Source organism: Cyclopterus lumpus, chromosome 16 (genome assembly GCF_009769545.1).
Source record: "Cyclopterus lumpus isolate fCycLum1 chromosome 16, fCycLum1.pri, whole genome shotgun sequence".
Lineage (NCBI taxonomy): Eukaryota > Metazoa > Chordata > Actinopteri > Perciformes > Cyclopteridae > Cyclopterus > Cyclopterus lumpus.
Window position 1 is genome coordinate 15,216,969 of NC_046981.1, and position 24,268 is coordinate 15,241,236.

Sequence of the window (24,268 nt, forward strand, 5' to 3'; positions counted from 1 at the left end):
GAGCTGGTTACCAGTAAGATATAGCACTTCTCGTAATGTTATCATTGTTGTATCGCTGATTAAACTAATTTCAAAAAACAATATCAGTTGGGCCTTTTATTAGTGAATTTCGGATAAATCTTCTCAGGAAACAAACAAGTTTAGAAATGAGAGTGATAATATTATGGAGACAAATGAAGACATTGGAGATGAGAGATCATCTGGTTTTCTACCAGGTTTAATCAGATTGAATAATTCAGTCAACACTATCAACAGTAATCCAATAGCTTTCTTGTAATTGAGGTCAATGCTGCTAATGTTATCTGCTTATTGATATGCTTGGGGAAACTTGACTAGTGAAGACTACACCCTGCTAGTGCCCTAAAACACAGAGATGAAATTGAACTACAAACTTCAGACTAAACCATCTTGCAATGTTTATATGTCACACTTCAATGAAAAAGACCATTTCTGACATATATTCCATCTATATTTGACAGTGCAGGCCTGATCTTGTATTGGACCACTAAGATGGTCAGTTGTCATGCTAATTGGGTAGCGGTGCATGCAGTCAGTCACAATAGAATACAGGTTTGTTCCAAAAAGAGTTGAAACATATATAAAACATACTATACAAGGTCCTCTGTTGTTTATTAATGTAAGATGTCACCCAAAGCATTTATAGATGTCAGTTCCATTACTCCAATGGGGTATTAAAGCAAGCCATATTAATTAGACTGACAGAAAAACAGAAATAGGAGCAAACTCTCACCAGATTGGAGGCAGTTTAGTGTAAAATCCTTAATGTAGATCTGGCGGTCCAGTCAATACACTTGTGACACGGATTGCTGTCGGGAAACGGTTTGAAAGTTTAGATTTGCAGGTCTGCTGCTCGTCTGCTGCTTGCATTACTGGCCATTGATGTTTTGCAGTTGAAGGAAGGGGGTCTGGGGTTGTGCCCGGACCCTGAGCTGGAGTCGTCCAGTGACTCCGGGGTGGACGGCCGGCTCTGATGTTTCCCATCTGACTTTGTCTGAGCGGAGGGACGTCCACGGCTGGCGTTTGCACCCCCACATGAATCCGTATCGGAGCTTTTACTCTCCAACACTGTGGAGCACTTAATGGCGACTTGAGCCCTGCACGGCCTCTTCGATGCACTCACTGGCAGCGTCGCGGAGGTGTCCACTGCCTTCTGTGTGCATTTCGGAGAGTCTGGACTCCCTCTTCCAGTGCCACCATCCTCTTTACTGTCTAGGGGGGGGGGTGCAACAAATGACTCGGGGAGTCGCAGCATGGGAAGCAGGGTTTGTTGGTAGTCAAGGTGCAGTTGCAATGCGGGGGGCTTTGAGCTGAACATCTGGAATCAGACATATTTTGCTGAGTTGTCAGCTTGCTCTGAAGAGGTAGAAAAGTTGAAGGTTTGATAAGGTTTGGGTACATCGCTGTGCCCTGCAACCTCTCCAGCAGGAGGTTGTAGCCACTTGGTGCAGAGGCCATTGTAGCCCTTCGGGGTGCACTGGTGCATGTTTGCACGATGGATTCTTTTTTGCACTTGTTGGCATAGTAGTTGTCAAGTTCATCCCTCTCGTCCCTCAAGTGAGGGTAGAAGTCCAATATGCCCTTTTTGATCTTCTTGTAACCCAGGTGCGTGATCTCCAAGATGTTCAGGAAGAGGGATATTGCTGCGATGCATTGCATGAACACCATGAAGACACTTTTCTCTGTCGGCCTGGAAACGTAGCAGTCCACAGCGTTGGGACAAGGGTCTCGCTCACACTTGAAGAGGGGGTAGAGGTGAAAGCCGTAAAGGAGGTACTGGCCTGTCATGAAGGCCACTTCTACAATCGAGCGAGTGAAGACGTGAGCCACGTAGGTACGCAGCAGAGAGCCCCTCAGAGGAGCTTTGTTCAGCTTCCCCTGGTCGAGCTGTTTCATTTCCCGTTCCATCCTCTTCCTGGCTTCTGCCAACTCCACATCGACCAGCTCCAGCTCCTTCCGCAGCAGAGCCTTCTTCTTCTGCCGGGCCTTCTCCAGCGCCCGCAGCCTGTAGAGGGCGTGGCCCATGTAAACCAGCGAGGGGGAAGACACAAAGATGACCTGCAGCACCCAGTAGCGGATGAGGGAGATGGGGAAAGCGTGGTCGTAGCAGACATTTCTGCATCCGGGCTGCTCAGTGTTGCATATGAAGTCGGCCTGCTCATCGTTCCACACGTCCTCAGCCGCCACGCCGAGGACCAGCATACGGAAGATGAACAGGATGGTGAGCCAGATCTTGCCGACCATCGTGGAATGGATGTGCACCTCCTCCAAAATCCCCCCGAGGAAGTTCCAGTCCCCCATCTTCACTATGCCATTGTGACTGATAGAAAGTTAGTGACAGAGAGAGATGAAATAAGTGCAGGAGAAAATCTGCTGAAACCGTTTAAAATTGTCGTAAAAAGTTAATAGTACAATGGAACAGTACAGTCAACCTTTGAGAAAATAAGTTTTTTAAGATAGACAGCAAAGGCATGTTGGCAAAAGAAGCAATCTTTTCAGATTAACACAATATGAAAGAACATTTGTATTAAAAGAGCAAAAGACCAAACAAATGAAAAACTAGTTAAAATATTCATTTAAAATTCCCAGCAACAAAGGAAGTATCAAGAAATTACAATACCTTTTAATTGTAAAAAATGAAACATTAGCTTGGAGAAGCTTGTGAAGCAAAAATTGCACAATGTCACATATTTGTAAAATATTTTTAAAAAATCTATGTAAAGTAGACGTGTTCATCCAGCATCCCCTGCATCATATCAGCCAGGGTGGAGTTCTGTGCACTCGCCGTTTCTGTTTACCTTGCAGCGGCGTGGACAGACTGCCGGTGGTGACTTAAATCTCCTCGGGTCATGCAGCCGTGACGCGGTCACCACAAAGTTTGAACTTGTTACCACCCTCCACACGAGTCCCTGTACATCATGCAAAGTGCCCCCCCCCCCCCCCCCCCCCCCCCCCCCCCCCCCCCCCCCCCCCCCCCCCCCCCCCCCCCAGTGTTGCTCGAAACAAAGAGGGAACAACTGAGCGGTTGCTGGAAGGTTGCCAACACTACTCTGACCAGAGAAAGTCAATAACGACAGCTTCACCCATGCATTTAAATCATGGCCTCACAATGATGAGTAATGATGTTGACCTCAATATTTGCAGATCAGGGATGGGGTTTTCTTTGTCTTTTTTTCCCCTTTCCAACAGAAATACGGCATGCATTCAACAGCAGAGATCATAACTCACTGAACATGTTATTTTGGTTCACATGACTTGTATATTAGGTGTGGGCGTAAATAACCAACCTGTCAAGACTGTGTTGTTGGAGTTGTATTTGCAAACAAAGAAGAAGAACAGTCCCTCTGTTTGGGATCCCCCACATTATCAATACCAGTCACTTATTTAACCAGGCCTTGTACAATCAATAGTTTTCTACTATAGCAAAGTAATCAATGTGTCTGATTTCATACCCTGCTCTGGATTTAAATATGTTCTCATGCACTTGACACCTTATTTTTATCCCCATTTACAAGAAATCTATCACAATGGATTAGTGTGCTTGCCAACCGCAGCACACGCCGTCCAATTCTAAATACCTTTAAATGCCTCTGTGTGATTAAATATGCTTATTATCTGAGGTCAGTCTTGATATCACAGCTTCTCAGCCCCACGACATGAAATGTTTGTTGAACGTTTCCCTTCTGACCTAAACCTCTCACTCTGGCCAGCAGATCAGGATCGATTCAAACCAGTCTGGTACAAAACACATTAAGGGTGCAGGAGGGTCATACTGGATATCGTATTGGGAAAATCCAAATGTTATTTCCCCTTTTTCAATCAGAAAAATGTACTTCAACCCCAGGCTGTGGATACAGTGATCTATATACATTATATATATATATATATCCATCCATCCATCCATTTTCAATACCGCTTATCCTCATTAGGGTCGCGGGGGCGCTGGAGCCTATCCCAGCTGACATAGGGCGAAGGCAGGGGGACACCCTGGACAGGCCGCCAGTCCATCGATATATATTATATATATACACTAAATGTTTATACATATATGTGTATATATACACATATAGTATACACAGTATATACACATATTTATTTATTAGGTATTATATACTATATACATTAGGTGTAGTATATATCATAGTATATATGTCTTAAATAATGCTCATAAACCAATATGATTTATAAGATTGTCACTTTACCTTAAACTAAGTGACAAGATGTTCACACGTTGACGACATCGCATCTGTTGTCTTTAGGACGGGTGGGCCTGACCAAACCCAATTAAGAAACTCTTAAAAGAAAGATCAACTCTTTAATGTGAAGCGCCACATTTTCAATAAGAAATGCAAAAACACTTCAGCCATGATAGCTTAGCAGCAAACATTTCATTAGGATCCGAGAGCTTGAAATCCTGATGTGGGCAGCAGTGTTGTCCAGTGACAACAGATGTTTCGATTGCTGCACTATGGGACAACATACACTTTCCCACTGTTTCGGGGTCAAGGCAAACAAGCACATGATAATATATATATATATAATAGATATTGATGCACTAAGTTATATTGATGAGCTGTGTTTGGAAACTATAGAACTCTCCACATAGTGTAGAAAGCAGTCACCGACATTCAGGTACAATCACAACATGTAAGGGAGACTCTGCAGCATCAAACAGCCGGCTGCTGTGCACACGTTACCTGCTTATTGCCAATGAATTGGACAACCAAGGGAAATGTAGTCTTCAATGTTAATTATGTATATATTCATCAGATGAAATCAGTCATCAGTTGCTGCCAAAGATTCAATTTGACAAAACTTGTTTTATTTTTTTAAGACATTAAGCTGTGGAAATGTAAAACCTAGTTTGGTCTTTGGTCCTAGTTTACCTGTGATTTTACATAAGGTACATTTTCCAACATGAGCTCTATTTCTGAATTACAAACTGCACCCGATGCCCTTCTCACACCAGTAGTAGACCAGTAATATTAGAGTTTTCATTTTTAAACTTATGAAACAGAAAAAATGTACCAAGACTGAACAAAGAATGTTTCCCTAAAGTGAAGTTGGGGTATCGCCCGACATCAACCACTGTGTTATTCCAATAAAGTAGACTGCAGTAAAACAAGACAAAGTGTTGTACTTCCAAGGTTTAAAAACAATCAGCATGACGGGAAAATAAATCAACAGGTTTACAAAATGAGGTCACGTCATGTCAACAGGAAGTGGCTGAAACAATAACGTGGCATTAAGCCACGGCTCGAGACTTCCTGAGAAACACATTTCATGAAGACTGAAAGTCCAAAAGAGAGAATCCTTGATGATTCAACAGAAAATATACAACAGAAAATTGTAATTCAGTTAACAGTTTGAGAAAAAAAAAAGATTCTATGAAAGAAAAATGACATGAAATCGGGACCATTGTGTTCTTTAATTCCCTGATGAAGGTCAAAGAGGTCTAGAAACTCACATACATTAAAACATGAATAACATTAAAATGCTCATTTAATTCAGATTTAAATGACTCGCTAATTTAAGGCACGTTTTGCGCCACATCGTCTAAAGATAGAAAATATGCCTTCTGCAATGTTACACATGAACAGCAGGAGGCACCCTTCTCCTTGAACTCACAAATTCAGCTCCAAAATAAGACAATCGGATAGTAAATAAAAAATACCCTGTGCACTTTGACAAAAGTCACTGAAAAGCAACTTTTCACTGAACCCTTCAGTAGATCAGTAAAATACAGCTTAACATTTAAAAATGGTCCTATGATGCCGGGCTCAGGAAGATGTTGAAGACCACAGCAAAGACCACAAACAACACGTATACACCTATACACAGCCAGAAACGTGGGTCTTTCATTAGCCTCTATTGTAGGCACTGAAGAAGACGTAGCCGCTGGTCATCCCGGCTGCGATCCCTCAAAATGAGCCACAAAAGACACCTAGATGGGGAGATGATGAAGTGAGCTTTCAGTTATCCTGGAGGAATTACCCAAATGAAATAGAACACAGACCGCCGGCTCCCGTCATCCGACCTCAAACCCAAAATACTTGCAGAACCATTAACCAGATTAACAGCCAAAAGAAAGCAAAAAGACACAAAGGAAAAGGAAGGGAGATAACAACATGGAGGAGGTAACAAGGAATCAGCTTTTTAGAGTCTGCTAATCAGTTAGAAAGACAAACAAGCCTCATCCAACAGGAAGAAGATACTTAAGCAGTGTAGTTGCTGAAACTATGGAGTCAAAGGACAAGAGTCACCATTTATCAACGTGGCTTACTGGGTCTGAAGCAGTTTGTATGAAAAGCGTCTTAGTCTTTGTTCATTAGTTCGTGCCAACAGAGAGGCATTTATCTGGAAGAATAATCAAGTCCCAGCAAGAGCTACTAATGCCGCCTGTGGCCACAAGCAAGATACATCCATCACCACACACTGACAGCTTGGGGGAGGTTAGCCGGTTTGAAAAGGGCACGCTCGAGTCCTCCACTGTACAGGGGCAGGAAAACATACCTTCAAACCAGCCTCGTCTGAGATAAATCTTCTGTAGAAGGCAAATCCAAAATCGGTGCCAACTAGCGAAAGAAACCAGTATTCAATATTATGAAAGTGTGATCACTGCAGTTAGACAACATATCAAAACACGCAGGAGAACATACCAAATATCACTATTGCGAGGATACGAAATACTCCGAGAAGAGGAATCATCTCTCGGAAATTCTGTGAAATGAATCAGACATTTGAGTGAGCTACTACTGTACACTGTGCACATTATGCTATCAGCCAACCTTTTGTCAATGAAATCTGTCATCTGGTCTTTTCTTTGAAAATGTTTAGGTTCAAAATATACATGAAATGATCAAATTATCTTAATATGTCATTTGTAACATTGGGCTGTAACGTAAACACTTTGAACTCACCACCACTGCGTTCATAAAATAGCCTCCTATGAGGGCATAAACACCCCCAGAAGCTCCCACCAAAGCACTGAAAGGATCAAAGATGGAGCTGGCCAACGAGCCTGCGGGGAAACGGAGAGTATCAGTGTTAGACGCCAGGCTGCATTCAAACGCAGAGGAAGTCCAGCTCGCTCAAGCTGCTTGTGCAACGACAGAGCCACATCTGAACAAATAAATGTATACTAAATTAATACAAAAAAACAGGTGATTTTCTTTTTACCTGCCAGGACGCCTGCCATATAAACCATTCCCACTTCAAATCCTTTGTGGACCAGTTCCAGCGGGATGCCCAGCAGCAGCTGCATCAACAGGTTTCCCACGATGTGCTCGATACTAGAGGCAGGCGAAGAAGAGAAGGATGTACTTCATCGTGGACACAATATCAGAAACACCTGTAGCCCAGCGGTAAAGTTGACATTAAAAACAATGTTGGGCTTTTAGAGGGTAAGACTGGTGTTTTTCTATAGCTTTGATATTGATAACAAATCCCACAGGTCCCAAAAACAAATCCCAAACGTATAAGAACAGTTGGGCACTGCAGGTTTTAACAGATGTAACTCACAGGGCAAATATCTGGGAATCAGATCCCATTTGGTGCATTTGTGTATTTCTAGCAGCAGGATGGCGTGTGTGGGTTGTGCTCGTGTTCATTGTAAGAAAGGAACGTGTCATCTTGTGCAACAGTGCGGCTCATTGTCGTGTTTTTAATAGTTTTGGGACAACAAAGAGGGTCCACAGCACAGATGAATTGCTCATGATTTGGGGTTTTCCTGTCGTCTTGCTTCTTATGTGCACATGATTGTTTTTTCAGACTGTGCGCTTGCTACATCACTCGGCTCTGGCCGTGTTTTGACAGATGTGCCAGCAACTCGGCCTCCATGAAAAGCTAATAGCACTCTGCTCCTCGCCTTTGTAACTGTGAATATGAGGTAATGTGGGAACAGGTGTCAAAATCATGACGACATATACCAAACACAGGAACGCTGTAATAAGTAAAGAGGTGTCACTCAAACACGACATCCGAATTGAATCAACACCTGACAGCATAGCAAAAAGAAAAACTCTGCAGAGATTATGAGCTTCGTGGCCATGATACTGTAAAGTGTCTGTGGGTTGTTTTTTTGTCCATACCCCAATGTGACTCAAGCGTTCATGGTGTAATTAAGGTATCTGAAAAGGCCTGGCCCTGCTTACCCGGCGTGGACAAACATGTAGGAGATAAAGCGCCATGCTTCCTCCCTCTCTCCAGGCTTGTATGTTAGGGGGCTTTTCCAGATGCCTTCATCCAGGGTCACCCACTGTTTCTGAGGCTTCCACACAGCGTAGTAGATGAACACTGCCAGCTGACGAAGAGCAGAAAGTGTACGCACAAGTTAGTCTGAAAGAACAAGATGCTTTCCAATCAAGTCAAACTTTACAGTTGGCAGCAGCAGTAAGATGGGGGACAAAGCTAAATCCCAAACAGCTGAGAAAATAAGGAGGGGAAGGAGGATCAAGAATTACAGATGTTGAAGTGTGTTTAACCGACCGCAGAAGATCCCCCAGTGGGATCGTGCATAGCAGCTCATACGTCTGAATCTGCCAGCATCGGTGGGAATAAAAAGCGATGGCATGCTGAAAAAGAACGCTGCAGCTCAGTCGATCCCCTCTGGGTAAATAAAGTGCCTCCGCCTTCCCCCCCCAAAAGAAAGTTTTCAGACATTCAAAAGCAGTGACATTGGACATCTGTGAGCGGAGAATGAGCTGTTCATCCTCAAGTATGAATAGGCAAGTGTTCAAAAAACACTCATTGATAAGAAACAGAGTGATGCAAAAGCCAAACAGACTTTACCAGCAGTTTTGTTCCAGGATTTTAAATGATTTATGTGTATGGTTTATCCACTAGTAGTAATAATGTAAAGTCAATATACAAATCAATTCAATTAAAAATATTAAATTTGTGTTTTCAAAAAACATAAAAACACACAAACATTTGTATCATGTGCACAAAGACTATTTAAAAATTAGACAAAATATAGGTGACTATTTACTTCAAGTTCCATTACTCAACATTAATAAGCACAATATAGAAACTTAATAAATAGTTTATAAACACACAATGTAGTTGTAAGCAGCTAGAAGGAAGTGTTAATCATCAAAAGTTGTCAAAAATGTAGTTTTACTATTGTCATTCATTATCTGTTTTATTTGTTGCTAACAAATACAATAATAAACACATATCTGCTTACAACTACTACCATGTATTATTCTTAGTTACTGCTAAATACTCCCCCCCCCCCCACATGCTATTTTAACAAATCACCCACTGATCCTCCACATTCCACACTTTATTTACCTGAATCTAAAAAGTCAAAAAGACACAGTGTGCGTTCTGTGTGCACTCAGGAATCCCACCAGTGAGGATCAGCTGCAGCAGGTCTTACCTAAAGCTACGGCTCCATGCCCCACAATGCCTACGGCCTGCTAGTGTGCACTTTATGAATCAGGACATTCAGAAGAAGAAAATGAACGCTCATCAATATATGGATATTTTGATATGAGACTAAATATTGTCTTCTATTTTGGATATCGTAATATGGCATAAGTGTCAACTTTTCCTGGTTTTAAGGGTTGCATTACAGTAACACATTATGTAATTTTCTGAACTTACCAGACAGTTCTCTCTGTTCTATTATTAGCTTATTATTATTATTAGATCCTCATCACTGGTGATCGTTCATCAGAAATCTCATTATGTAAATATTTCGTGAAAGCACCAGTGATCAACAATATTGTCACACTATCGATATTGAGATATTTGGTCAAAACTAGAGAGATATTTGATTATCTCCATAGCGCCCGGCCACTCATTGCTGTTTTTCTAAATGCCACACTTCAAAAACAATATCCCAGCTGGGCTTCTACGACTTCACCTCCATATCTGCTCCACGACATACAATCACAGCCAATCTATACAATTAACGCCCCGGCAGCATATAACACAAATGTAGGCTGCGTGTGGAATTAGATCACAGAATCCATACTGATGGTCCCAGTGCTCATGTGATACGTGTGTGGTGAACATCCAGGGCACACAGCTACCTCTGCAATACTGATGAGGATGATGAAGATGGGGGGCGGGCAGCAGTTGGCCCGTTCAAGGTACTTGCTCCGGGAGTCTTCTGGAAGCATCCATTTGGAGACAGACCGCTGGAACTTCTCGCAACATCCCATCTGTCTGTCACCATCGGGCCAGTCGGCTGCACTCCCGAGCCGCCGCCCGTCTCGGTCCACCGGGAGCGGCTCCTGCTGCTCGAGGTCGATGGCCTCCATCCCTGCTCCAGCCCTACACAGAAGATGAAACAGTACGGCATCCTCCAAATTAACCACATAGATGAGTCAACACCTCTCTTGTACAGCTTCAACAAAAACATTAGAACCTTCATGAAGGTAGGACATACGGCAAGGCCAGTTTTAGCTTGGGGTACTTGATAAACCAGCTAATAAATTATTGAGATGTAAAATGACATTTACTGTGATAGAGGATTTTATCCATATTGCCCACCCTTATTAGTACTTGAAGTCAAGAAAAGTAAATCATTATAAATTAATACAAATCTATATTTCCAGTACTTCTGTCCTACGAATAGACATAACTGATCACTACAGCTGCAACTAACAAGTATTTTAAATAGGATTAATCATTCTATGTATAAAGAAAACCCAGAAAATAATGAAAAATGCCATTCAGAATTCCCAGTGTTGTCTTCATGAGTCTTGTTTTGTCCAAAACCCAATGCAAAAAAGAAAAGCAAAACAGAAAAATATTTTATTTTATTATGAAAATAATAAAACTATGACATGTTCTGCTGTCTGACTGGTTGAGTAATTGACTAATTGTTGCAACTCCACTGACAAAGTAAAATACAACTACACATCTGTACTTTCAGACCCCAGTCACAGAAATGTACTAAAAGGTGTACATGATCTTTAAAATGCTCACTAAATGTCACTATCAAATAGATGCATTTCAAGTGTAAGGAAATGGTATTACTTCCTAATTTAAGACCTGATTATTTAAATACTATTAATATTCGTGTGAAATCGGACTAGACAGAAGCAGATAGATACAGTAGCAGTACACTGACGGTGGCCTGTAATAGTCAGTCCGCCAATTAGCGTTTCCTGTTTACAGGGCGTTGCTGGTGATAATAGTGATGTTGTGGGTGACACCAAAACGAATCCTGACAACTGAATGTAAAGTGTAGTCACACTTTAGCCACATGTTACGTTTCCTGTCATTTGGTTTGAATGAATTAGACTTAACGTTGGCCTTTACTCACCGACAATGTCAACAGGAAGAGTGCAGATGGCTCCAAGCGGTCCCGAACGAAAAAATATAGATTCGACCAAACTAATTAAAAAAAACTAAATGTTCGTTGAAGAGTGAATAAGTTGACATGCATTACTAGAGTTTAAACAATAGCGTGTTCAACACCGTTCCTCCATGATAGCAGCGGAGTCACTTCTCCGTCAGCCCGTCCGTCTCACTGAAGAAGAAGCAAAGCCACTTGGAGATAATTATAGACCTTTCTTTGCTTCTTCCTGCAAGAAGCTTCCGTCCTCATTGCAGACGATCCTTGATACGTGATGCCTTTGTTTCAGCTCCACTCCAGGTGAGTTCACGGAAACACGGCGAAGTCTGCAACCCGCGCGCGATCAGCAACCTACCTGTTTCCCCGTGCCACACCTGGGATCGGTGACGTCACAGATACGTTATCCAGATCAGCTCTCCTCCCCCACCTCTCCACTCACACAGCCCGGCGCGCGCGCACACACACACACGCACACGGAGCCCGGCACACACGCACACACACACAATGCGACCATCTTTGATCCACGCTGTCATATATTCAAATAGTATGCAGCCTGATTAAGTGAAGTGTGTAGCCTGATTCAGTGAAGTGTGCAGCCTGATTAAGTGAAGTGTGTAGCCTGATTCAGTGAAGTGTGTAGCGTGATTCAGTGAAGTGTGCAGCCTGATTCAGTGAAGTGTGCAGCCTGATTCAGTGAAGTGTGCAGCCTGATTCAGTGAAGTGTGCAGCCTGATTAAGTGAAGTGTGTAGCCTGATTCAGTGAAGTGTGCAGCCTGATTCAGTGAAGTGTGTAGCCTGATTAAGTGAAGTGTGTAGCCTGATTCAGTGAAGTGTGTAGCCTGATTAAGTGAAGTGTGTAGCCTGATTCAGTGAAGTGTGTAGCCTGATTCAGTGAAGTTTGTAGCCTGATTAAGTGAAGTGTGTAGCCTGATTCAGTGAAGTTTGTAGCCTGATTCAGTGAAGTGTGTAGCCTGATTCAGTGAAGTTTGTAGCCTGATTAAGTGAAGTGTGTAGCCTGATTCAGTGAAGTTTGTAGCCTGATTAAGTGAAGTGTGTAGCCTGATTCAGTGAAGTTTGTAGCCTGATTAAGTGAAGTGTGCAGCCTGATTAAGTGAAGTGTGTAGCCTGATTCAGTGAAGTGTGTAGCCTGATTCAGTGAAGTGTGTAGCCTGATTCAGTGAAGTGTGTAGCCTGACTGATTCAGTGGTGTGTAGCCTGATTAAGTGAAGTGTGTAGCCTGATTAAGTGAAGTGTGTAGCCTGATTCAGTGAAGTGTGTAGCCTGATTAAGTGAAGTGTGTAGCCTGATTCAGTGAAGTGTGTAGCCTGATTCAGTGAAGTGTGTAGCCTGACTGATTCAGTGGTGTGTAGCCTGATTAAGTGAAGTGTGTAGCCTGATTAAGTGAAGTGTGTAGCCTGATTCAGTGAAGTGTGTAGCCTGATTCAGTGAAGTGTGTAGCCTGATTAAGTGAAGTGTGTAGCCTGATTCAGTGAAGTGTGTAGCCTGACTGATTCAGTGGTGTGTAGCCTGATTAAGTGAAGTGTGTAGCCTGATTAAGTGAAGTGTGTAGCCTGATTCAGTGAAGTGTGTAGCCTGATTCAGTGAAGTGTGTAGCCTGATTCAGTGAAGTGTGTAGCCTGATTAAGTGAAGTGTGTAGCCTGATTCAGTGAAGTGTGTAGCCTGATTAAGTGAAGTGTGTAGCCTGATTCAGTGAAGTGTGTAGCCTGATTCAGTGAAGTGTGTAGCCTGATTCAGTGAAGTGTGTAGCCTGATTAAGTGAAGTGTGTAGCCTGATTCAGTGAAGTGTGTAGCCTGATTCAGTGAAGTGTGTAGCCTGATTAAGTGAAGTGTGTAGCCTGATTCAGTGAAGTGTGTAGCCTGACTGATTCAGTGGTGTGTAGCCTGATTAAGTGAAGTGTGTAGCCTGATTAAGTGAAGTGTGTAGCCTGACTGATTCAGTGGTGTGTAGCCTGATTAAGTGAAGTGTGTAGCCTGATTAAGTGAAGTTTATTTTATAATGTTGCTTTGCCTTGAATGAACCACAAGGTGGAAGTAGAGTCCACAATGAAGAACAAAGGAAGCGTTTTAAATGTCTCAACTGGAGATTTCTAGTAATAAATGCTGCTTTTTATATGCAGACTCCCATTTATTAATCATGTTATTGTAATTTCTTAAATACATAAATTTAAATTAAAAAAACAAAACGCAGATATAACTCGCAATCGTGGCTGAGAATCCCTTTGAGAAAACATTTAGTCTTTTCTTTTGATCCTTACATGTCCAGAACAGCTACTATATGGACCTCATGGTTAACAATTGTTCTCGTCCAATTACTTGACTTACTCTAATTATTATTTTGTGGACAATAAAATACAATAATTATTATTATTTTTGTTTTTTAAAGTCCAGTCTTCCAAACAAAAAATAATCACATTTACAATGATTTAAACAGAGAGAAAAAATAAACCAAGTTTGGCACAAAGTGGATCACAAAAGCACCGGCTTCAGCTCTCGGGGAGATCGTCTTGATTAAATGTAATTGTTCAGCCAACGTGGAAGAGAAGACTTTTAAGTGCTCGGGGAAAATGGAAACATTGTTGATTGAAAATAATCAACAATTCAACTGGGCAATCTTCATCTGCTGAGAAGAACTACCCATATCACTAAAGATACATCCTGGCTTCAAGAAAACGTCCTAGACAACAGATTTTAATCACAGAACTTTTATTTTTTTCAAAAGGGAGAAAAATCCACATTCTCAGGTAATGAGTTGTGAGGGAGAGGGGGGGGGGGCAAGAAAAGGGGGGGGCACTGTGAGAAGCAGGAGCCATTAAATACAGCTGCTGGAAGATTATACAGAATTATCACAAGAGCCAAAAAGCTTTTTTCTACAGCGCCGGCAAAAGATTTGACACAGATCTGCTTTAGTCAGGATTTCGAGAAAGCGCATATGAACAATTTTTAAAAAAAGAGGGGCAAAAAAGGGCTTCATACATAGTTTATCTTTCATATTCTTCGAACTTTTGGCCAGCAGTAATAGTTTTAAAGTAAGAAACCAACATGTGGATTAAAATGAGGATAAACAAATGGCACCCAAACAGTTTAAGATGGGGGAGGGGGAGATTGGATAGGGAAATAAAATGAAAATCAACTGGGGAGGCAGAGAGGAGTGGGGCGGGGGAGGGCAGTAGAAGAGCAGCCGTCCAGTGAGAGGAAGCTGGGATCTCATCACGGTGAGTTCAAGAGACATCTGAAACGCATAAAATGATCGATACTCGAGTCAGAGACGATAAATCAGGTAAACTTTTTTTTTAACTCAGAACACACATTAATACAAAGAAATGTATATTTTGACAGTGAAGAAATTGGTGGTTTAGGAAACTTACAACTAGCAGGCCGGGCTCCGTATCTTCGCATTATCTGGTCTTGTGTGAATTTCACAAAAGATTCATATTGTTCTGGAAAAAGAAGAAGATTAAAACAGTGAGGAGTGCTATCGATACAAACAACATCTTTGCCTAAAACTGAACAGGAAAACGGCTAGATCTCTTCTTCTGTGGCTGGGGTCGAATAGTCAAATAATTACCTCCTAATGTCTATTCCTCAGTATTTTTCCAAGGAAAGATGGGAAGGAGAAGTCATGAGGAGTTAGGAAAAGACAACCGCGGTGTTTAGAGAATCAGACTCCTTTTACTAAACTACGTAGTTATGAGGCGACGGCAGGCGCATGTTAGTGACATCGGTCTGCAGCAGTAAAACTACAATGTTCAGGAGATGGACTACAAAAAAGGACATCTTAGATACTTCGTCCATGTTCTTATAGTGTTGTGCAGACGACATGAAGAACCCGGGTCAAAGTATTACTTCATTAACAACATAAGCAACCTGGTTCAAATACTTTATTAACGACAAGGTTGGAATATAAAAGAAAGGAGAATAAAAGTGAAACCAAGGGATTGTGCAACGCTACTAAATACGATCTCCCACTAACAGTGTCTCATATCACTCTTTGTTGTTATGGTTTATAGGCATATTATAAGAATATGCAGAAAATAGTTTATGAAATACCTTATTTACATGATCTGCGGCCATGATCATTTGTTCTTGTGAACGGCCGAATGACACGTCACTTTAGATTTTGCCGCCAGAAAGAATTGTGGGGCCGCACGCACGCACATGAAAAGGGAGATCTGCTTTTTCATATACGTTTTGTATTCAGCATTAACAAAAGCAACGTTTTATACATTTTACCTGCGAGTTTTGTGTTAAGAATCTGTTCGTACTCCTCCCGGATCTTCTCCTCGTGGTCTTTAAGCAGCCGCTCACACAGGTAGCTCACCTGCTTCAGTGTAAACGAGGGCTGGTCCTTCCTTGAGGCGCCTGAGAAACACAAGATCAGATCGGCTATGAAAGGGCTGATCCACTCGCATCGATGGCGCAGCGATAAGTCACTCAGACAGAAATGTCCTCTCTCCAGAAATAGGTGCTTGGCCAGGTGCACATTTACAGCTTGCGCTCCGTCGTCCCTCTCCTCTGCCAGCCAACAGGGTCATGCAGCACTAACGTGGGCCCTCCCTCTCTGTCTCCCGCCCTGTCTCTCTCTCTCTCTCTCTCTCTCTCTCCCCAATGTCTCTTTCACGGTGCAACTGGAGCCAGCTTTAGCTCGGTGATCCTTTACCCAGTGGTCTTTGAGGTCCGCTGTAAGCCGTTTAGACTAGAATGTTTGTAAATCACGGGAGAGTATGGCAGAGCGAGGATGAAGGTTTAATGGCCGTCTCGGAGACAGAAAGAGGCCGGGTTAGTAACAGTGCAGTCAGTGTGATCTATGAGACCATCCTGCAGAGTGATGAGGAGCCACGCTGGAGCCTGAAGACCTGGGGCGTGGATTACATCTCGCACCCAAACTGCCAAAATTGTGCTCAACTGCAACGCGACTGCTGCAGCACAAATTAGTTTTCCGAAGAGGAGGAAAAAGCAAAGGCACCATGTTCGTCCATATAAATGATCAACCATTAGACTTTTTGACGGGCACAAGCGCAAACAAAAGATGGGCTGAAACAAACTGAAGCCATCACAATCTACACGCATTTCAGATGCCAGTGGAGCCACTAATTTATACAAGTTGTTTTTTTCAGTACATAACTAAAGTAGAGCATAAAATTATGCCTGTATGGACAAATTGAAAAAAGAAAGAAATTGATTTGGACATTTACCCATAAGACATCTGGATTTATTAATGTGTTCACAAAGAAAAGATTGTATCATATCTTTGAGTTTTGAGCTCACAGTAAGTTAGTCCATGACACTATCATTTATCAGTAGAAGCATGAAAGTACAATTTACTTGTAGTTCCATCTGAAACACGTCCCAAAAAATACAACAGTATTCTCAGAGAACGAAAGCAGACTTGTGAGGAATTTAAACAGGATATGACTGAACTCAGATGAGAGACATCTCCATTTCAGGAGAGGGCTGGATTTGGCACAAACAACTATACATCTTTCACAAACTCACATCTGGAATCACAATTCCTCTGCCCTTGTGATTGTTTTGATGAGCAGCAGTAGCCTGCCTTTAGACTCGAGTTGGTCATGCAGGTCCAGCCAAGGGTCTTTTGGCAGGCCTTGCAGAACGAATGACCTTATCATTCTTAACTGTTACAAAGATTAGGCTAAAAAAGGTTGCCAGTCTGTTTTTTGATGGTTTTCTGCTGTCACTTCAAGGACTTGCTAACCAGAACAAAACAAAAGCAGACATGTTATTTAAATCCCCTGTGTAGCAAAAGTACAATACCCTCCTACAGCTCTCAGCAAAGCTAAAATTATCTAAACAGTGACTAAAATGTTACGGTACTCAAAAGCATAAAGAGAGGAGTTTCTATAATTGGACTGTTAGACCGAGATAACTGCTCTCACAAAAACACACATGTTAAAGCATGTTAGTTTGAATTGGGGAAAACATCCATACAAATGGTCTTTGGAGTAGTGTGTGTGTGTGTCCACGGTCAACCCTAAATTCTCCTACCTGGTGGGGAGCTGGGAGCGTTGATGGAGGAACTGGGGCTGGGGGAATCACTAGAGCTACAGGCCTCAGTCTGGTTGAAGGCCCCTTCCAGCTGCCGCCGCCTCTGGATCCGGCTGTACTCCTGACGGAGGTTCTGGAAGATCTGCTCTGTAGGGAGCAAACAGAAACAAGGACACAGCCTGTTTAAACCAGGACAGAGGACGCCCAAAAATGAAGGTTGCACATATTATTTTCAACCCTTTGGCAGTTATGAGTGGTGCTCCCAATGGGCTTCCAAAGCAAATGCAATCCAGACTCTCTCACTTTGTTGCTTGGATGTCAGCACAAGTCTCATGACTGAAACATTTTCCTTTTGTGATGAAATGACCATAAACTGTGTATAATGTGACATTTAAGTCTCTATTTTGAACGTGAAACGGAATTAGGAATCTATCCAGTAGTAGCAGTTGTCCCATTTGTTTTGGTTATAGTGATTCATTACAGGAATTAATCATATTTTCATTAGTTTGGTCTTTGACACATGTTCTTTTCAATACTGTGCCCACCACAACCACATTCAAACAACATTGAATGTATTCCAGCATTAATAAGGACCATTACAGGACGGCGTAATCATCCACAGGGCTCTTAAGATGAACTAAAGCCATGTTCACTTCCTCTAGCACCCAACATGGGTTCCAAAAAACAACCAACAAGTAGAGGTGTTGACAGGCTGACATTAGTGACATACCCACTACAGCTGTGACAAACAAACAAACACAGCCGACTTAAAAGACACACTTTCTGATCTTGTGACTATAACTTTCACTTCTCTTCCAAAAATTATTTATGACGTCGGCATCACCACAGCTGGTGAGAAGGCTTCAACACAAATCAGCGTTAGTTACTAAGCTGTAACAAAGTAAAAACCTCTCATTCTATTTAGTGGTTATATAGATGCTTGAGGTTTTGGTGGATGGACAAAATAAACGGATTAGTGTGAAAACATCTCGGTGACTGCGATGCAAACAATATAAAACAGGACATTCATTACGCGTCTCACTATAATCATGGTAATCAGCACTTCTCGCGTTTCAGGCCAGCTGTGTACTGTTTAAGCGGTAGGCCTGATAAATCCATATGAAAATCACCAAATTCAGTTTTCCTGAACAAGTAAATAAGTACTCAAGATCATCTGCAATTACAAGTAGTATGTACAGAAAACTTAAAATATCATATCCTTTATTTTTCTGACTGAATCTGAAGTTCTACAATGTACAGAAACCACAACAATGGTTTTGATAGAGCATTGTGCATTTAGGGACGTAATTAAAGATGGTTTCTTTCCAAACTGCCTGCATTGTCACAATCATTTAATCTACGGAGAGTAAGCAAACTGGAAAGTGGCACCTGAGCCCACATCTAAAAGCACAACATGACAGCATAGAGGCTCTCTGAAAATTGTTTTTGCACACTGCAACAACCACTTGTATTATTTGTTACGCTGCCATATTGCCTGTGATGACACACTAATCTCCATTTCACTCCAAGTGTACTGCTGGCTGACTGCTGTTGCCTTAATGGAAACTCCAAATTCCGAGATTTGTGTTGACTCTTGTGACAGTCTGCAATTCAGTTTGTTACATTGACAGAATCAAACCATATAAATATCAAGCATACATGTCAACAAAAGTGTAAATCTGGTTGTTTCTTGCATTACTCAAATTTGAAAATAACACAAAAGGTTAATTGTTAACAGAAATTAGTTATTAGCCTAACTTAATTTATAGTTAAACATGTATCACAGGTATAGACATTAATAAAATAAAAGGTAAAACCGGTATTGTAGGTACACATGCAGAAATATGCGATGTGTCAAAAAAGTAGCTCCCCTCCCCCTTATCTCAAATATATGCTCCTTGGGATAAAACCTACGCTGCAGCTGCTGTTACAGCTTAACACAGCCAGCACACACACATCTAATTATAAGCTTAACGTTATGGGAAAAATGAGATAAACACCATGGCCTCAAATGGAGCCGATAACCAAATGTTTAGGCAGGACTTTATCTCACTCAATTCATACGGGAAGTGAAGTCTCTATACATGTTGAGCCTCTATCTGGAGAACCCTGCCTCATTTATCTTGGGTGGGGAGGGCTAGAGGCCATGTTGCCACTTCAGCCTGCTCATCAGTCAGCTTGTTTGGTTGGGGAGGAAAGCCACGTCATGTGTAGCCATGCACTTTTGAACTGGTGCCTTTGCGGATACCCTCTCTGCTGTATGTGGCCTCCGAAACCTTCCAAAATTAACAATACAGGACCCTAATCTGACAGGCTGTTTATTTAAATATCACAGGACTTTTTATTTGTAATAAAGCCAAGTACCCAACCCATGGAGCTGTAACAATGACTTAACCAATTAGTAGACAGAAAATGGATTTGTCATTTTGATAATCAATTTAAATGCATCCCATTTCTTGAGGACAAATGTCAAATATTCATAGTTTCACAAGTGAGGATTTGACATTAATCCCGAATGCATCGGTCCAATTAAATAACACTACTCCTTGGTCTATTAGCCTAACAAGTGAAAACCCTCTCCTGCTGCCTGTCACTTCCAGCTCTGCCAACTACTAGTAGCTCAATTGTGGGCATTGCTTGGCAACAATGACCCTGCCACAACCAGGCCAAGCAATCAATCACAGAGACTTCCGGGAGCCAGGGGACACAGTGAAGAAAGCCTCGGCTAAAAGGCTTAGGCACAGGCCAAACAGTGAATACGACATGAGATCGGCGAGATAGATTGGATGTGGTGGTGGGGAGGAAACAAAGCTGACTCATTTCATTTCACCCTCCACTGTGAAAGAATTGTGGGGGGAGGTAGGTTTCGAATGTCCCCACTGCCAGGAAGTAGCTTGTGATGTATAATGGGTCAGTTGAAGTTGCCCCCTTCTGCAGTAAAGAATTTAGGAGACCAAAAAAAGACAGACATGGGAAAAATCGCAAAACAATGAATTGTTTTTAAAGGAATAAATCTCACATTACATTGTAAAAGGATAGCAAGCCCGATGTGCAGTAGATCGCTTCCCTACCACTTCTAGTGTAGTGGCTGCGTGGACAAGTCTGGACAGATCAGCGAGGACACAACTAATTGCCAGTACTCGGGCATCCGCACAGAGCCGACATGCACACCCTCTGATCACACTGACCAGAGCGTACTCACAAGGTATAACTTCGTAGTAGTCAAATACTAAATACATCAACGCATTTGGAACACAAAGCAAAACACTAAAGTATGACTTTTTAACGGTTAAAAAAAAAAAAAACATCTTCCGAACAAAGAGCTGACCAGACGGCCATCTTTAGCCCAAGATATACGAGCAGTCTGACCAAGGTTTCAGGCCTGAACTATGACCCACCCGCTCTTCTACCCAAACTGTAGCCGGGTAGTACCAGTCCAGCCTTTAAGATTACAACGAGTCTCAGGAAAACACCAGCCCCATCTGTCATCTGGGGGAAATTGTAATCAAAGCACCAGACTAGACTAGTAGCATAAGAATGAGACCGAGGAGAACGGAGTGAGTGATCATATCTACATTATGAAACGATTATCTAAAGATACATTGACAGGGTTTGGATCCCGGCACACACAGCCTTGCTCACCACAAACCTGAATAGCTGGAAAGAGCCGGGTGGGAGGGATGACAGCTGACCTTTCGCTAAATACAAAACTGCTTTCACTTGGCAAACCGCAGCAGAAAGGGCATGCTTGCGACACCCGTCCCATAAGGGGACTTCTTCTGGGTGAAGGTGAGTGTAATACCTGGTATCTGGAGCTTATGTCTGCAGCAGACAAATCTACATTACTTCACCCTTGCAGCTGCAGTTCAGCTTGACAGACCAAATCTGAAAGAACTGGAATACACAAGAAGCCTGTTGAATAAGGTTCACGCTAAATAAGCAACGGCAGAAGAGTCAACCTGGAAAAAAACAGATAAGATTCATTTTCTGTACGAACATAAACATAACTACACTAGCAAGGCAACCATAATAAGCAAGTCGGACTGTATAAATGATGTGAGCAATAACAGGGGCATGCAAATGGGTCTTCACCTCCAGGCATCTGCAAATGTAAGGAACTGCCCTCTCCCTTCTCAGAAACAAAACACCTCTTAATCACTAGAAATATTTTGCTTACCAGAATGACGATTACACAGTACACCAGAAGCCGAAACCCATCCCTTTCACAGGAAGCCAGCTGTGAAGCCATCTCCATCATCACCTACATATCTGTGTGTGTGTGTATGTGTGTGTCAATGCCCTCAGCAAACCCTCCCTGGCTTTTGCTAAGAGTGATGTGTGCACCGCCCGCCAGCGTCATCTTACAACGATATGCACCATAAAGCACAATTTTTCTTACAGTGCAAAAAAAACAGGAACAACAGAGACCACAATCTGGCCTTTGTCTTAATGTGCAGAATGTGCACAAACACACAAGTTTGTGTGCCCTTGTTGGATTATTGTTACAATTTAAAAAATCATCAATAATAGCTCACATTTCACTTTGGGGGGAACAAGTTAATATTCACCTCCCCTACGAGGTAAATCGTCCATGAAGAACGTCAACTGAAACCTAGGTCAAGATGCACAGAAATATAGAGGAATAACGTAACAATCGACCAGCCTTAGTTATTTATGTTACGTCAATCTATGACATTTTAAAAAAGAAATCAGGCGATGTAACCCCCAGTTAACAGGTTTAACAGAGGTTAAGTGTCTCAACACAAAGCCACCGAGTAAACATGAATCACTGAACACCATCAAAGAAAACTTATTCTCCATGCAGTGCCATGCCAATAAAAACTGGTTATGAGGAATGTATTTGTGCATTTTAGATCTGTTCACTTTGAATACTTAGTGACAAGATGGAAGGCAGTTGCACTTCCTCGCATCAGGGGGGATAAATAGCTCCCTAAGTAACCCTGCGCTTTATAATATGATGGGCTATGGGAAATAGATTTCTAACCACTGGGGAGCACATGACGACAATCTACGAGTTAACAGCATGGCTTAGCACAGGTAGTATAGCAGTCTCCATCTTGTAATCCTCTCTCATTTCACAGCAATGAAGTGATAAAATAAATTCAATGACGTCAAGCTTTTTTTTTTTGTAATTAACATTCAAAAAGCGTAAGGATTAGGCCTCACTTATCGTGCTGCCCAATCTGAGTGCCTGGCACATGCAATAAGCCTCCCTGGATCGCAGTGCAGACATCTAAGTAATTATCTTGTGTCTACTAGTGTGCCCCACGCCCGTCCAATGCTCACAGTGGAGCTCTTCAAGTCAAAAGGGAGAGTTGATGACAGACATAAAAGGAAATGAACAATGTCCTGCAGGCCTTAGGAGGAATAGAAATGGCTGTGGTGCATAATGGTAACCCCCAACTCAAGACAAGTGTGGCAATGAAGCCAAGGAACATTACCCAGGCAGCTCCTAATTAACAGCCTGCCATGATGTGCCTGCTGCTGTGATGCCATTTGTCTTGTCAGGAGAGCCAAAAGGCTCGACTGTCACCCATGTGTTAAAGTACAGGCATGGTCTTTTGTTTCAACCGCTTTCCAGTTTTCAAATACATGTTTAATTTAATATAATCACCGGATTTATTCCACATAGTCCATAATATAGCTACAGATTGTACAGGCAAGTCTTAATAAGGGGGTAGTCATACAGCTATAATTCAATGTGTTCCTTTCTAGAATGTGTTACGATATTTGATTCAACGTTAGCTATGCAAATAACTTTGAGGGTAATATGTTCAATGGCAACTCTTAGCCACTGTAAGCTAATTCAGCAAACTATGCAACAGTACAATGAGCTGGCAATGTGCCACCGACGAATGCCGACAGAGGCCCCGCTCTACTTCTGTGAATCCACTGATTGATTATGCTTCGTAACACATTATCCGTGTCGGTAACTTGGCGACGACGTCCCCGTTCTTCCCGACGTTAGCCTCGCTAAGCTAACGTTTAGCGTTAGCCTCCAACCCCCATTCAGATGAACTGACGTTAGCTCGCTATCCCTTCTAGTCCACTCCACCCAAACCCCCTCCCCCATGACACCCACCCTGAAACGCAGGGGGAAAACCCGTAAAATCCGCTTAAATTTCCTACCTGGAGTGAGCCTGTGTTCGCCTCCCATGGCCGGAGGAGACATCGAGTGCGTTGGGCTGTCGACCGGAGGACGGAGGTTGCATCTTTGCGGGGACGGAGTGCCAGGAGTCCCCGGTAGTGGATTGCACCTTCTCCGCTTGGGAGACTGGGGACTGAGGAGGGCCTCAAACTCCATCGACCGCTTTAATGTTGCCCCGCAAGCCATGTTAGCTAAAGAAAACTGTGAAAAGTAAGTTGGAGAAAAAACGACCCGCAAAAATGGGAGTTTGTCGCTCGTGGTTTGTACGTTAAACGTTGCTCGAATTTCTTGAGCCTTTCTTCCTCTCCACAACAACGGATTTTCTTCTCTGAGTAGTAAGCCAACTGCCGACCCTGCCTGCTGAATTTTTAAAACGTCACAATGGCAGACCGTACCATTGAGGAATAAAGGGGCGTTCTCCAATATTTACAAAAGATTTTATTGTACATTTTACTGATTTGAATTGTCATTCTTACCCAAACGTATTTTGTTCAATTGTCCTAGTAATACATATTTGAATCAATTATAATTTGTTTAATTTGTAGCTGTCTTTATGCTACGGTTTCTTGCTGCTCAACCCTATTGCTGTTGTAGATAGCTTTAGTTTCCGTTGAACTCAAATTGAAGGTTCACGAGACGTCTGGTGGTGGAGGTCAGGTAAATCAAGTAGATTAAAAATTAACTCCAGACTGATTTTTGCTCTTTAATCTCCTTCATATTCATTTATTTATTTGCTGTCCCG

At 42.3% G+C, this 24,268-nt stretch overlaps 3 protein-coding genes across 3 annotated transcripts; all 3 read right to left on the reverse strand.

The window, feature by feature from the left end:
• Positions 1-850: 850 nt before the first annotated feature.
• cx55.5 (connexin 55.5) lies at positions 851-2,319 on the reverse strand. Its single transcript, XM_034553606.1, is given in 2 exon segments — positions 851-1,260; positions 1,263-2,319. Coding segments are annotated over 2 exon segments (1,467 nt in total).
• A 2,535-nt stretch (positions 2,320-4,854) lies between these two features.
• On the reverse strand, positions 4,855-11,736 carry rhbdl2 (rhomboid, veinlet-like 2 (Drosophila)). Its single transcript, XM_034553601.1, is given in 10 exon segments — positions 4,855-5,888; positions 5,891-5,941; positions 5,944-5,962; positions 6,532-6,593; positions 6,678-6,738; positions 6,939-7,039; positions 7,198-7,310; positions 8,172-8,320; positions 10,059-10,302; positions 11,300-11,736. Coding segments are annotated over 9 exon segments (891 nt in total). The 5' UTR covers positions 10,290-10,302; positions 11,300-11,736; the 3' UTR covers positions 4,855-5,784.
• A 2,304-nt stretch (positions 11,737-14,040) lies between these two features.
• Positions 14,041-23,878, reverse strand: akirin1 (akirin 1). Its single transcript, XM_034553637.1, has 5 exons — positions 23,508-23,878; positions 17,358-17,504; positions 15,585-15,713; positions 14,720-14,791; positions 14,041-14,583 (listed from the first exon to the last, which is right to left on the reverse strand). Exons 1-5 carry the CDS (start codon positions 23,710-23,712, stop codon positions 14,573-14,575), a joined length of 564 nt encoding a protein of 187 aa, XP_034409528.1. The 5' UTR covers positions 23,713-23,878; the 3' UTR covers positions 14,041-14,572.
• Between the last annotated feature and the right edge of the window lie 390 nt (positions 23,879-24,268).